This window comes from Enhydra lutris, unplaced genomic scaffold (genome assembly GCF_002288905.1).
Source record: "Enhydra lutris kenyoni isolate GAN:26980312 unplaced genomic scaffold, ASM228890v2 scaffoldscaffold38, whole genome shotgun sequence".
Lineage (NCBI taxonomy): Eukaryota > Metazoa > Chordata > Mammalia > Carnivora > Mustelidae > Enhydra > Enhydra lutris.
Window position 1 is genome coordinate 316,724 of NW_019154122.1, and position 14,063 is coordinate 330,786.

Here is a 14,063-nt window from a genome sequence, read left to right on the forward strand (position 1 = left end):
TAATTTTCTAGTTTTAGGGAGATTTTAAATGTGAATGAAGTGGAAAGGCTCTTCTGCTGTCTACTACCAGGCCAAAACCTCAGACCTACCCAAACTCTGCCTTGAGAAATACACTTCAGGTAACACTGCACAACCAAGTACAGAAATCACTCCTCTGCTCCTGGCCTCCAGCAGCAGTCTGCTCCAGGGATCTTTCCTAGCTGCACTGAGCACTGTGTTCTACAGACGGACTCGAGACCAGAACGGCTGGACCGGAAAACCTCTACACCTCACACCAGAATGCGTCCTGTCCCAAGAGACCTGGAGAAACCAGGCTCCCCCACTCCTGGGAAAAGATTAGAGGCAGCATTCCAAGCCAAACTGTATCCAGCTTTATTAAAGATACTTTTCATAAACAATCATGGTATTTCAGGCAGGACATGGGCAGACAATCGTTAACAGTATACAACAACTTTCAAACTCCCTTCTTCAATGGACTACCAAAATCAGAAAGCCACTATAAAACCCAATGCAGTCTTCATGTGATGCTCAGAGCAGGGAAGTTTAGAGTGAGGGCGGACAGTTCACATTTAGCATGTTGTTTAACAACTTTTCACAAGCCGACCCTGACTTTCAGGAAATGAAATGAAAATGGCAGGATTATCCATCTGAAGATCCACGAGCTAAAAAAGGAACTCTTTTGAGGGACGCCATCTCAGTGGTGACACTTTGTCAAGTCCAGATTGCCTGACATACTGGGAACCATGTCTTGGGGGTCAGGTTCCAACAGGTAGGTCTCTGGGTTTAAGGGAGTCAAGTCTATGTTGAAGGCAGAGGGGGAGAAGAGGACATAAAAACTCAATTTTAGTTTTCTTCCACGCCACCAAGGGATTTGTACCCAGGCGGCTCATGTGTGTCAACGTCAAGGAACCCCTCCTCCTGGGAGCCAAGAGGAAGTTTCTCAAAACTAGGAGGGAAAGGTGTTTTTCCCCTTGTGTCAATCTAGCTTCAGAGATATTCTATTAGTGACATATGCCCTTCCCCCAAAACAACAATGAAGTGTTCTGTGTGCTAACAACATAGCTTTAAAAAAAAAAAAAAAAAAGTAAAACAAAATTCTGCATTTTTATAAAACTTGATAAAAAATAGTATTTCAAACTGTACAGTCACCAGAAGTACACAGTTATCAAAAATGCACACCCTTCACTTGGCATCTCCAGCACCTTCAGCTTTCTGTGCCTAGAAGAAGAAGATCAATACAATGTCACCACCTACAGATTTGACACGATTTTCATTCACATCCCATCCCTAGCACTACAACTGCGCCCACACCCAAGTTCGGATTTTAGATCCTTCCAGACTCAGTCCTTGTTTTGAGGAGAGCTTGGTAACCTTCCCTCTGGACCTCACTGGACAACTGGGGAAGGGGTCACATTTGCATCAGAAGAGGAGTTTATCCTCAGCTTGAAAACACTATGGTGTAGCATGAGCTCAGAACACGGAGCTCACACTACAGTGCCCATTATTGGACAGCACAGACTTTAGGAATCCAGAATGTAAGCTAATGGAAAAACCATAAGCAAACTCTGGGCTGAAAAGCACACTTGGGGCGATACAGGAACAGGAGAAAGATAATAGAAACTTCTGGGATTGGTAACTGACTCAGAGCCGGCTCCACAAAAAGTCGGGACAGCAGTTGTACCTGGTCTGTTTTGGCATCTCCGTTTTCTGCAGGGTTATTCCCATCCTTGCTGGCATCAGCTTTCCCCTTTTTCCCTTTGGGTACCTTCTCTCCCTTCTAAAAAGGAGAAGGGAGAAAAGAGAAAAAAAAAAAAAAAAAAAAAAAAAAAGAGCAGTTTCCTCAAATTTCGCCTGAGCAGGGTATGGTCTGCAAGGTTCTGTACGACACAGGTTTATCAAAGATAACACACCCACAGACTATAAACCCTCAACCCTCCCCCATTGATAAAAATGGATCAAAACAAGACCAAATTATCATTTGCTGTGGTCTTCAGTATACAAGTTTTTATTTGAGTGTAAAAAATAGAAGAAACAGTGCCTTGAATACTTGAGTTTAATATGTACAATCTCTTGTAAACTGTGGACTCCCCTGCCCAGAACCCTGTTGCCCAATTATTTTTTACCTTGATAGAGTTCTTGATTAGAAAACCAGTACTACAAAATGTCAAGGATAAATAAGGGAAGCTATCAAGACAAGTGAGAGGGGCGCCTGGGTGGCTCAGTGGGTTAAAGCCTCTGCCTTCAGCTCGGGTCATGATCCCAGGATCCTGGGATTGAGCCTCGCATCGGGCTCTCTGCTCAGCAGGGAGCCTGCTTCCCCCTCTCTCTCTGCTTGTGATGTCAAATAAATAAATAAAATCTTAAAAAAAAAAAGTTAGAATGTCCATTAACGGGGTCATCAGTCTGCTGAATTAGGACACTGAAGGACAGGCCTCATCCTGCGAAAATGACCAATTCCAACATAATTTTTAAGGCCTAGTTCAAATAACTTTCTCATATCAAGTCTGTGTCAATGGATGAAACTGTTAGACAGCAGAACTGCCAGCAATGTGGGAAGCCGCAGCAACTCCGAGGAGCGTCCTAGTCTTTCAGTTCCACTCACCTTTGCTGGGGCCTTTTTAGGCTTGGGCTCTGGCTTTGGAGGAGCAGGTTTCTTTTATTTCAGGAAAAGAAAAATAGAATATTAGTATGATGGGCCAAAGAAACAATCTACCACCAAACCACAGTACCACCAGCACAGAAGTTTCTCTTATTTCCTAAAGCCTCTGGGGTTGACTTTCCGTTAGGAGTTTCCTATCTCCAGGAACCCATTTAAGTAACATGCCAAGGTGTCCCACTTTGGCTACAAGCAACCTGAATTTCAGAACCACAATTATCAATCAGGTGAGAGCCCACAAGAGAGTAGATCATTCAAAAGCTGCCACTAACTATAACCCACGGGAAACAAAGGGAATTTTTAATACTTTTTAGTTTCAGGGATAAACATAGTTTAATAGCAGACACTTACAGCAGATAACCTTGCAGATCTTCTCTGTGGCTATTAAAAGAAAAAAAAATTAGAAATAGGACAGTTAAGAAAAACCAAAAGGTAAAAAATTTTGTTATCAGTCTGGTCTAGACTACAGGAAGTGCAGAGAGCATAGGGAAATTCCGGACTAGAGGTGTGATTAATTACCAGCAAAGGAGTCCCAAAGCTGTTTAAGACTCACCTCGTCCTTCACCTTGGCTTTATCTCCTTTAGCATCCCCCTCAGCCTGTAAAAGACAAACAAAACCTAAGAAAGTTGTAGCTTCGAAGGCAATGCTTACAGACTCACTAAGCATAACAGTCCTAAGGAAAAAAACTGAAGGGGGAATTCTTGCACACAACTTTTCCAAGACATACAAATCTTCCGGTTTTAGCATCCCCAGCTCCTATGAAAATGCCCTGAATGCTCAGCAATCTGACTGCTCCTCTGTGCAAGCATCACGCCCGAGATGGCGCAAAGCGCGCAGGAAAAGCGGGTGTCCGAGCCCCAGCCGGCCTGGAGCCACCGCCGAGCCTCCCCGTGCAGCGCGCGCTAAACTGGAGCTCGGAGCTTGGAGGAGCGCAGCCCGCGCCGCGGCGCCAAGCAGAAGCAACAGCTGCAGATGGTGCAAACAAACCCCTCCGGAGGCGGGGCCCGGGCGCCGTTACCATGGCAGCCGTCGAGGGCGGGAGACTGGAGGCGCGCGCAGCCGGGGGAACTCGTGGGCGGCAGCGGCGCGCACCGGCGCGAGTCTCGTGCGCCGGGGCCGTGGGCGGAGGCGGGGCCACACAGCGAAGCCCCGCCCCAAGGGACACGGGCCCCGCCCCCTCACGGCGGCGGTTTTTTGGCGGCAGCGCGCTCCCCCGCCCGCCAAGCCCGAGCGCCGCCTTCCCGCCCTTTCGGGTTTGAATTGCCCGCCCGCGGGGAGGGGAAGGGGCATGGCGATGGGGGAGGGGGCGCGGGGCGGGCACGGCGAACCCGAGGGGAGCGGGATAAACAGCCGCCAACATGGCTCCTCCCGCCGCGGCCGCCGCTCCTCCAATATGGCCTCTGGCGCCCGCGGGCAGCCGAGCCGCGCAGGGTTAGCCCGGGGCAGCCTGACACCGTCTCGAGCTCCTGTGCAAGGCGTCCGACCCTGCTCCAGCCCGGCGCCGATTCTCGCGCCCCGAAGCCGGGGAAGCGGCGGCGGCAGCAGCAGCGGTAGCGGCGGCGGCAGTGGCGGCCCAGCGCCTGGGGCCCTCGCGCCACGTACCTTTCTCTTGGGCATGGTGGCGACGGCGGCGGGACGTAAGCGCTGGACGCGGGGATGCAGCGGCGCGCGGGCTTTGGCCGGTCCGGGGGTCGTTCTCGCCTCTTCTTCACACTGCTCGGGCTCCGGGGGGTTTATAAAGTTTTTATAGCGCTGGGAGCCCCGGACCGGTTAGAACCGGATTTCACCTCCCGCCGCCGCTCATTGGCCCAGCTGGGGTCACGTGGGCGGGGTTTAAACTCACCTCCTCTGGAGGGAGTGAGGAGGGGGGTACGGGGGGCAGGGCGCGCGAGACGGCGGCGCGCCTAGGGGGTGGGGGCGCAGTGGGGGAGGCGCGCGTCGAAGGCAGTAAACGAGGAGGGGGTGTGCGATTCGGCGGGTTCTGCGTTACAGCTCCCGCCAAGCACTGGCTTTTGCAAACTACCAAGTTCCTTCCACCTTATGCAACCCAGCTACCCACTTCTCCAAGCCATGCGACACTTAGGGCGCATCTCGGCCGCTTTCCTTCCTGTTCCCGCTGGGGGCCCCCGAAGAAGGGTTTGCAAGGCCTGGCCGCACCGCCCTTCGCCGCCGGAGGCGGGAGGAAGCGCGCGGCTTGGAGGCACAGGCTCCAATTCCCAGGGCCAAGGCTGACGCTGAAGTGGGGAAAGAGCGGGGAAGCCAGCTTGGCGCAGCCGGACGTGCATCCTTCCAAGCTGCCACTCCGAGGAATCCTTTCGTGCTCTTCACCTGGAAGGCGGTCCGCTCGAGGTGGGGTGGGGGCTCGAGGGGGGAGACTTTACACGCAGAGGTCCCCTTCGGGTGCTGTGGGGCAGGTAGGAGCTGTCCTTTCAGCACCCGTTTCCCAGCCGCCTCCCCAAATGCCAACGAAGCCCCCCCCCCAAAGCCTGTCGAGTGGCTCCCTTAGGTCCCTGTATTCCCGCACCTCGGAACCCCGCCACAGAATGATGGAGAGCAGCCGCCTAGGCCTACTAGCACTCCCTTCCCCCTACGCTCCACCCGCTCAGGAGACATCAAGCTCAGCTGCCCCCACCCGACGCGGCCACCAAGCCTGGGCGCTGCAAAGGCAGCTGGCGAAATCCCTCCTTTCCACACTGGCAGGCTGGCTTCCTCTCACTTGCGGGAGGACAAGGAGGGTGGACGATAGCGACCGGGGATTAGGAAACAAGTAAAGGAACAGGTGTTGCAATGGCAAAAGGGCTCTTCCACTGGCTCCCCCACCTCGCATGCCGCCCAAAGCTGGGGATCCTGGAGGTAGCCAAGCGCACCTGAGAGAGGGCAGGCAATTGCAGCGGCAAAACCAGGTGTTCTTCTGTTGTACTGTTTGGAGACAAGTTTTACATCTAAGAAAGAATTTTTAAAATTCTATTTGAAACCCAGGAGAACACAAGAACACAATAAATATCCTCAAGTGGGGGACTAGCTCACAGGTGAGGGGATATTTACATAGGTCCCACCTCCTTTCTTGAGGCAAGGATTGAGCCGTTTGTACAAATCCTGCGGGTAGGAAGCAAGGAGTTCTTATCTGCAGCTTCTGCACCTCGGCAGTAGTGGTCCCTCAGCCCCTGCCTGTCCCACTCTGTGTACCTTACCCCTAGAATACAGGACCTAAACCCAGAGACATCAGCTTCATTCATCTCTGCTGTACCCCAGTCATATTAGGGAAAGTCAGACAAGTTCGGAGACAGGACTCAATAGTCAGGCTCACTGGGCAGATTCCGTTTGTTGCCTCCAGCCCCTCATTCCCGCCTTAATTGTAGGGCTCTGCATTATAGCCGCATAATTCATGCCTCCCTAATTAAGGCTGTCAACAGCCCCATTGTAAAGCTGGAAAATGTACGGCACCTGCTCTCAGGGAGCCCTGTGCCAGGGACTGGTTGTGGGGAATGCCAGGTGTGTGTAGGGGGCTTGCCAAAGGGTGCATTGATTGGCTTCTCAGTCGCAGTGTCTGGCATTTCTGCCTACTTCTGGGAGCAGGGATGATGGCTAAGGGTCTCTTGTGCCAGGTATCCTGGCACAGGAAGGGGAAGAGGAGACTGGAATATAGGGAAGTTAGGTGTTTCAAGACTGCTAGGAGCACTGCTTGCAAGACCCCACCGCTCCCCTAGAGGGAGGTGCTGGGGAAACAGTTTGCAGAAAGTAAAGCGGGGAGACTGAACAGAGCGGTGGTGTTTGGCTGGTGTGAAAGGCTGGTGCTTGCTGCTCCCGGCACCTGAAGTGGAGCTGCTCAGGCAGACAGCTCTACAAAGGCACTAATCCTCTCAGCAGCTCTGCAGCAAGGCCTGGCCGGGAGATGTAAGGGGCAGGACACAGTCCTCAACTTGGCCCTCCTCTCCCTGCTGGACAGCGTTGGCCCTGACAGGGTGAGACTCCGCCATGCTGAGAATAAATCGTCTCAGGGGCTACTGGGGGCCGGGTCAACAACGGAGAAGCCTCAGAGACAGGCGGCAGGAGGCAAGAGTCTGAGATGGTGAGGACAGCAGTCAGTTGGGAGAAGTGCTTGTTTCTACGTTCTGGGTCCTGTGACGTGTTCCAGGGAAGGAGGCCTGTGGTGGAGCGGACTCACCAGGGCCTATGGGCCCTTCTGTTACCCCGTAGTCATGGACGGGGCGGTCTCTCAGGGGCGTGGAGCCTGGCCCCATGCCCCGCAAGAGGAGGAGAAAAGCTTGTGTGGGCTGAGTCGACAATAGGTAATTGGATTGTAATCACCCGCCTGGCTTCCGCGCGCCATTGGGGGCGCTGAGCCTTTCAGTGAGCAATCAGCACTGTGCGGTGGGAGGGGGGTAGAGATTCAATAGCAAATCCCAGGTGGAGAGCCCAGGGGGAGGAGCAGCAGATGGGCAAATTTTCTTTCTGTGTCTCCCTCCCCTTCCTTGCCCAAATAACTCATAGGCTGGCTGCCTATTAGCTATTTACCAGCGGATCCAAGGTGGAGCCAAATCTTTTATGAAAATTGGGTAGAAGATTAAGATGGATTGGTAAAGGGCTAGGGTTTTGGGTAGACCTCTGCCCTGAAATTCTGTGTGTTAAAGGATGTGCTGGTGAAAAAATAAAGTGCATATGGAGCACACGTAGAGGTGGCAGAAGCAGCAGAGGCAGAAGAATCAGGCAGCGAAGACCTGGGGCTCCCTGCTCTCCAAACCTACTGCTGACCGGAGCTGGCTTTAGTGTACTTGTGGAGACTCTCATCTCAACCCTCCCCAGGGGCCACTGGGCCAGGCGGTCCAAAAGGTGTATCTGTGGCCAGCAGACCAGGCCTCTGGGGCTCCCTTGCCAAGCAAAGGAAACACAATTCATCATTAGGAGGGAGGGGCCTTTCACCAAGAAAAGAAAGGGGAGTGGGGCCCTGGAGGCAGAGGGCAGGGCAAAGTGGCAGGAGGCCAGCCTCACTCAGGCTGATGCAGTGCCCAGACGTGCCAGCCAGTCAGCCCGCTTGAGTTCCAAGGCCTGCAGGAAGCCCTGGACCCGCTCTTCCCGTCTGGCTGCGAGTTTGTGCAAGCGTGTCCTTCGGAGCTGGGCGTCCCCACCGGCCTGGAGCCCCTCGCGCAGCAGCTGCTCTGTCACTGCAGCCTGGTCCCTCTCCAGCTGCTGCCTCTTCCGCTCCTCCGCATACATGTCTCGGGCCTTCTGCTAGAGAAAAGTGGGGATTGGGTGGGGAGATCATTTTTAGGTGTGAGTGCAACTGGGATGGAGGCGGTAGGGGGGTAGGGCACCCACAAGCTAAGCGGAACAATGGTGAGTTTGTACCAGATCAGGAAGAGCTGGGGAGTTGGTGTGCACGGGTGGCACCCAGGAGGCAAGGGCCCCGGCCCTGGCAGCTCTGGGTCCATCGTGGTTTGTTTGGGGTGGGAGCCTCTGTCTTTCATGAAATTCTTCTCAGGCCTACACTTGGAAGGGAACCAGGCAAACGTGGGTCTGACTTCTGGTTCCCCCACCAGCTAGCTTTGTGGCTTTGGGCAAATCCTCTCCTAACCTCATTTCTTCATCTGTAAAGTGGGGGTTGTGTCTACCTTGAAGAGTGGTTTTAAGGATTAGAGATAATATATGCAAAACCCTGTCCCGCATATTAGCAGGCTCTCACACGGAAACAGCAATTTCACAAGTTACTGTCTATTCTCTGCCACAGGAAAGGTCCTATTCCTGCCTGGGGCACAGCCACTGGGTCATCTCCTTTGGCTTCCAGGGTCACTCTACAGGTACCATTGTCCCAAACCCCTCAACTGTTTTTTCAAGTTTGGCTCCAGACTTGCCTCCTATAGGGAGACCGACCTGACTCTTCCAGCAAAGGATCCTCATAGCAACATTGTGAGAAAGAGCTTCGGCTCTCTTAAGCCACTTACTGCATTCTACTGAGTAGAAAGGTATTAGTGTCCACAGTCCACTTTTCTGTTAGAAAATAAAGCACGTGAAGGCTTGCCCAAGCGCCCAGGGCTCCTGGAACCAGCTCTGACACCAGGGAAGGGATCGTGCTTGCTGGCAACACTTATTCGCCTGTGTATCTTCAGACAAACCATCAACTCCCAGGAGGCAGAGACCGTGTGGCTTTTCCTCTCTGGCACTTGGGCACCCGGTATATGTGAAATACTCAACTGACCAGGTGACCTTAGGAAGGCGGGGAGGAAGCTCCTGGAGAGGGGAAAATGCCCCTGGAGCGGGACCAAGGCCTTGCTGTGCCTCCCTGACGTGCTGCCACCCTGACTGGCCATGGAGCCTTGGCACCAGAGCTCCTCCTCCAAACCCATTCCATGTGTAAGAAACCACACTCTGCCGCTAACTTGGCGTTCTATGCCCTGATGACCCTTACCACATGCTACCTTGTAGTACAGTACTTGTGTACCTGTGTCCTGCTCAGCCTGTAAACCTAGACTGCTCTGTCCTCCCCCTTTAAAGACTATCTTACATATGCACAAGCACTTGACCCTCTCAGTGGAGCTACTTTTTATCTGTTGGAGACAGACACAGAAGGTCAGAGTAGGGAAGTGATTTGCTAGGGTCTCAGCAATAAAGGTTTACTGCAAGGAAAGATGACAAATGGAAATTCTGGAAAATCCCTCCCTAGGCTCCTGTACAAACCCAGGCATTCAAGGGCACTCTTCTGCTAGGGTGATGAGCTTACACATGGAGCTATGAAGACCAGAAGGGTTTGAGGAGTTGCTGTGAAGGCCCTCCATCTTGCTGGAAGGGCTTCTTCCTGGCCTTGGTTGGGAGGAACCCTGGGTTTTGCGTACAGGACCTTACTAGGGTATGATGTACAGGATATCGTCTCAGCAATCCATGTGCTTGTGGGCCAATTAGGACACGGATCTAAACACAAAGTCCCATAATACAAGGCAGAGAGGCAAGAGAAAAGGTCAAGTAGCTCAGAGAAGAGAGACATTGTTGCTGATGAAGGTCAAGGAACAGTGACGCCTCTTGGACAGGCAGAATATGAGCTGGGCTTTAACCAACGGGGAGGATTTGGATAAAGGTGGGGTATATGGGGGGAAGAGAGTACCAGGGAGTGGGAATAATGGCAAAGACACACGGAACTGATTGAAGAGCTTGACCAGGCCCGAGTGAGTTCTCTGCACGATGGGTGGCTTAAGGAAAAATGAGAAAATGGGAGCCAATGTGGCGGCTGGCTAGTCACGGTCAGCTGCTCTTCTCTCACCGCTGCTTGTGGCCAGAGCTAAGTAGGTACGTTCTGGTAGGATAGAAAGGAGAAGAGCACCAAGCCACAGAGGGAGGAAACATGGAGCTGCTTAGTCACTGTGTGAGGCTCAGGCTTCTTCTGATGGCATCCCCAGACTGAGTGCCGGGCAGGAAGGCCGCAGTCTAGGAAGGGCGCGGCCTCGAATTGCCAGAAATCAGATTCACTGTTAGGATGACAGAGCCAGGGGAGCTCCACGAGACCCTCTGCCCAGCTCCCCATTGTACAGACAAAGACACTGAGGCTGGGGTGGGGAGGGACATGGCCTAGGTCACAGCAGGCTGAAGATCCACTGGTTTCTACACTAAGGCAGCTTCTTGAGAGATCGATGGGCAATGTGTCTCTGGAGAGACTGCACTGGGTAGGGGCAGCGTGAGTCATCAGTGCATATAAATGCCATCTATCCGGCCTCCACATAGTCTGGCTCTACTGCCACGTTTCAGACGTGTTCGAAGTCTTTTCAGGCACAAAGCCTCAGACAATCCAGGCTCAAGAAGTCCTAGCAGTCAATTTCTCTCTCCCCGACCGTACTGTCTACCGTCCCTGTGTAACACCCAATCAGGTGTGGGGGTATTAATAATTTCCTTAAAGGGGCGCCTGGGTGGCTCAGTGGGTTAAAGCCTCTGCCTTCGGCTCGGGTCATGATCTCAGGGTCCTGGGATCGAGCCCTGCATCGGGTTCTCTGCTCATCAGGGAGCCTGCTTCCCTTCCTCTCTCTCTCTGCCTGCCTCTCTGCCTCCTTGTGATCTCTGTCTGTCAAATAAATAAATATATCTTTTAAAAAAAATAATTTCCTTAGAGACTTTTTGTACAGACCTTATGCCATCCTGGTGCAAGGGCTCCACAGAGCTTGCTTGGAGAAATGGGGCTCTTACCTATTCATCCAGACCTCTCCTGAGCATTAAGGCTCTCTGCTCTTGTTCTCTCCTCAGCAGAATTAGGGAGCAAGATGTAACAGCCCCTCCAGAACATAAATCCTCCAGTCCTCCGCTACACTGTCTGGACCTGCAGAGAGGCTATGGGCACTTGGTCACAAAACATTCATGAGCCAGGGACAAGTCCTCCCAGAAGTCCCCATTTGCCACAGCCAGCGTGCCAGGGACAGGGGATGCATTTTGGAGGGCTGCCTAGACAGCTACCCTTGCCAGAAACACCACGTACTGAAGCACCCAGGGTCTCCCTGCCTAAGGAACTGTACCGGGACAGGACGAGAAGGGTGCTCCGAGCCTACGGCTTTTTTGGAGCCAGAAGAACTCTGATGAAGAGCTCAGAGACACAGACGGGAAACGATACTGGTCACCATTCTCTTAAGACAAACTCTGTTCCAGCAGGGCTCTCAGCACTTTTGCTATATCAGCTTACCGCACCCTAGCACAAACCTGAGGCAGGCCTTCTTTTTTTTTAAAGTAGGCTCCATGCCCAGCGCAGAGCCCAGTGCGGGGCTTGAACTCACGACCCTGAGGTCAAGACCTGGGCCGAAATCAAGATTCGGACCCTGAACCCACGGAGCCACCCAGATGCCCCAAGCAGGCACGCTTACTGACACCATCCTCATATTACAGATGAGGAAAATGATACTGTGCTGGGTGAAGTCACCGCCAGTGAGCCCCAGAATGAGCAGGATTAGCAGGCGGCGCCATGATGCAAAGTCAGGAATGTTTGAGACAACAGTTCAAGCTTTTAACTTTTCCTAAGGAGAAGATAGCAACTACCTGAAGAAATAAAGTAGAAACAAAAGAGACGACTGATCCAGCCCCATGTTTAATCTCTGACAAGTGCATCAAAGGAAGTGTGGTGGGAACACGTATCTTCCATGACACCACTCTTACAGAGGAGATGGACCAAACACTTACTGTTCACATCTGTCCGTGACCCCTCATGAACCTTCCATCCCTGCAGCTTGTAACTGAGGCTCAGTGGCTCTGCACTGCCACCCATCCCTCCCCTGCTGATGTTCCCTCTGTCCTACTGCATCTGAGTCAAGACTTCCTCCTTTAACCAGCCCCCATTTTCCACAGCTGATGGGTGATCACCTGAGGACTGCCAGGGTCCCTTCAGATACCAAGGTCTAGCCCCAAACAACTTGTGGCTGAGTCCCTGCTTCGCTTAGCCTGCACCAGGGACGATCAGCCCAATGAGCTACTCTAGAAGTCACCTCCCTGGCCTCTGCCCTGGCTTCCTGTAGGAACAGAGACACACTGTGCGGGGCTTAGAGATAGAGCAGCTCAGATTTTAACAATGGGAAGTTGGGAAATGGGATGGGAACACAGATGTGGAGGTTGGAAACTGAAAGGCAAGATCCCAAACAAGGAACCATAGAGTCTAGTTTGGGTACATGAGACAGGGTACATAAAAGGGAGACCCTGGAAAGACCAGCTTTCCGGTCTGAGGCCAGACTGGGAGGATGTTGTTAGTCTGGAATCTACCTTAATGCTCTGCTAAGGTGCTGAGATTTCTAGAAACAGAGCTTTGAGGACTCCTGGGTAGATAGAGCCTGGCCAGGATCCCCAAGGGGTCCCCTGAAAAAGTGTTCAGGACAGTCAACATCTCTGTTTTAACTTTGGTTTCCTCACTTTAAAAATGGTGGCAATAACCATGGTATTGACCTTCTAGCACTATAAAGAATCCATGTAAAGGATGCCTGACATGTGGTAAGAACTCAGTAAATGTCTGCAATTAGGGTTCCCAGGTACAGGATGGGACTTTTAACACTTGTCCTCAAACACGTCCCCCCTCACCCCACGAAATAGCAGAACCATCCTCCCAACCATCTAGGCCAAAACCTGCATGTCTGGATTCCTAGTAACATTAATATTTGTACTCACTTTGTTTTATCCTCCGAGATCCATGAGTTTCAAAATTATATCATCAGCATTACCACTAATGGAAACCTCTTGAGTAATGGTTAAGTTTCCTTTCAGTTTGTATTCTAGTCCATCTCACTAAAGGTGTATAGTCCAAGAACTATGTTCAGATAACCTGAACTAACTCTTTTCTCTAGGGGTTGTATTATTAACTTTCATTTGTTTCTGTTTCAAATTTTGCTTTTCCCCATCTCGGTCCACTCAGCCTTCCCCCTCCCTACAGCCACCCCCTGACCTCGCGGCACATCCTTTCACCTAGACCACTGTAGGAGTTTGGTCCCCTTGACTGCTGCCCCCCGCGTAAAACTCCTGAATGACTGTTGCAAAATAAATCAGATCCTGTCATTCCTCTGATCAAAATTCTTCAGCTATATCACCATGGCTCATAAGGTCCTATATAACCAGAGGCCTAACTCACACCCAGCCTCATTTCACACCCTTCTTTGTACATGAAGGCCTCTTTGCATGTTCTTCCAAGATCCAGACTTGACAACCTCAGTGTCCTTGCGCTACTGCTCCTCTTGTAGAGAATAATTCTTTATCGCCAGATTTTCACACATCTGGCTGCTTCTCATCTTTTGTATCATGGCTTAAAAACCACCTCCGCGGAAAGGCCTTCCTTGACTGCTCTGTTTAGTACCTCTTAGTTCCTTCATTACTTTCTAGCATATCACTCTGTTTCCTTCACTGTCTTATTACAGTCTGAAATTATCTTATATACTTGTTTATTATCTATCTCAAGGAAGACGATAAGCTCCACGAAGGTAGGAATCTTATGCTTAATATAGTCCTTGACTCATAGTTGGTATTGTTTGTGCAAAGAATGAAAGTCCTCTGACAGCCATGTAGGAAAGCGCCTGAGAAACCTGAAATGAGGGGCGCCTGGGTGGCTCAGTGGGTTAAAGCCTCTGTCTTCGGCTCAGGTCATGATCCCAGGGTCCTGGGATCAAGCCCCACATCGGGCTCTCTGCTCAGCAGGGAGCCTGCTTCCCTCTCTCTCTCTGCCTGCCTCTCTGCCTACTTGAGATCTCTGTCAAATAAATAAATAAAATCTTTTTAAAAAAAAGGAAAGAAAAGAAAGAAAGAAACCTGAAATGACTATAAATGGCTTCTGAGCAGCCAAATCCGAGATAAGAGTATCCATGCACCAAAGCTCACACACCAACATCCTCTGGGCTTCAGAGCCAGTTTATTCTCACTTTACAGACCTCTTTCTAGCAAGCCCGACTGACTGGTTTCCTAGCCTATAGCCGA

The 14,063-nt window shown here is 51.7% G+C and overlaps 2 protein-coding genes across 4 annotated transcripts in view; both read right to left on the reverse strand.

Moving 5' to 3' along the window:
• Positions 1 to 348: 348 nt before the first annotated feature.
• LOC111154789 (high mobility group nucleosomal binding domain 2) lies at positions 349 to 4,522 on the reverse strand. Its single transcript, XM_022514701.1, has 6 exons — positions 4,260 to 4,522; positions 3,210 to 3,254; positions 3,008 to 3,037; positions 2,603 to 2,653; positions 1,682 to 1,777; positions 349 to 1,218 (listed from the first exon to the last, which is right to left on the reverse strand). Exons 1-6 carry the CDS (start codon positions 4,272 to 4,274, stop codon positions 1,183 to 1,185), a joined length of 273 nt encoding a protein of 90 aa, XP_022370409.1. The 5' UTR covers positions 4,275 to 4,522; the 3' UTR covers positions 349 to 1,182.
• A 1,438-nt stretch (positions 4,523 to 5,960) lies between these two features.
• Positions 5,961 to 14,063, reverse strand: part of LOC111154780 (dehydrodolichyl diphosphate synthase subunit) — a 31,270-nt gene continuing 23,167 nt past the window's right edge. For 2 of the 3 annotated variants that reach the window (XM_022514686.1, XM_022514687.1), the window contains exon 9: positions 5,961 to 7,886. In XM_022514686.1, coding sequence (XP_022370394.1) covers positions 7,647 to 7,886 — 240 coding nt within the window. In that variant the 3' untranslated portion in view covers positions 5,961 to 7,646. The remainder of the gene's footprint in view (positions 7,887 to 14,063) is intronic. The other variant, XM_022514688.1, reaches the window with a different exon arrangement.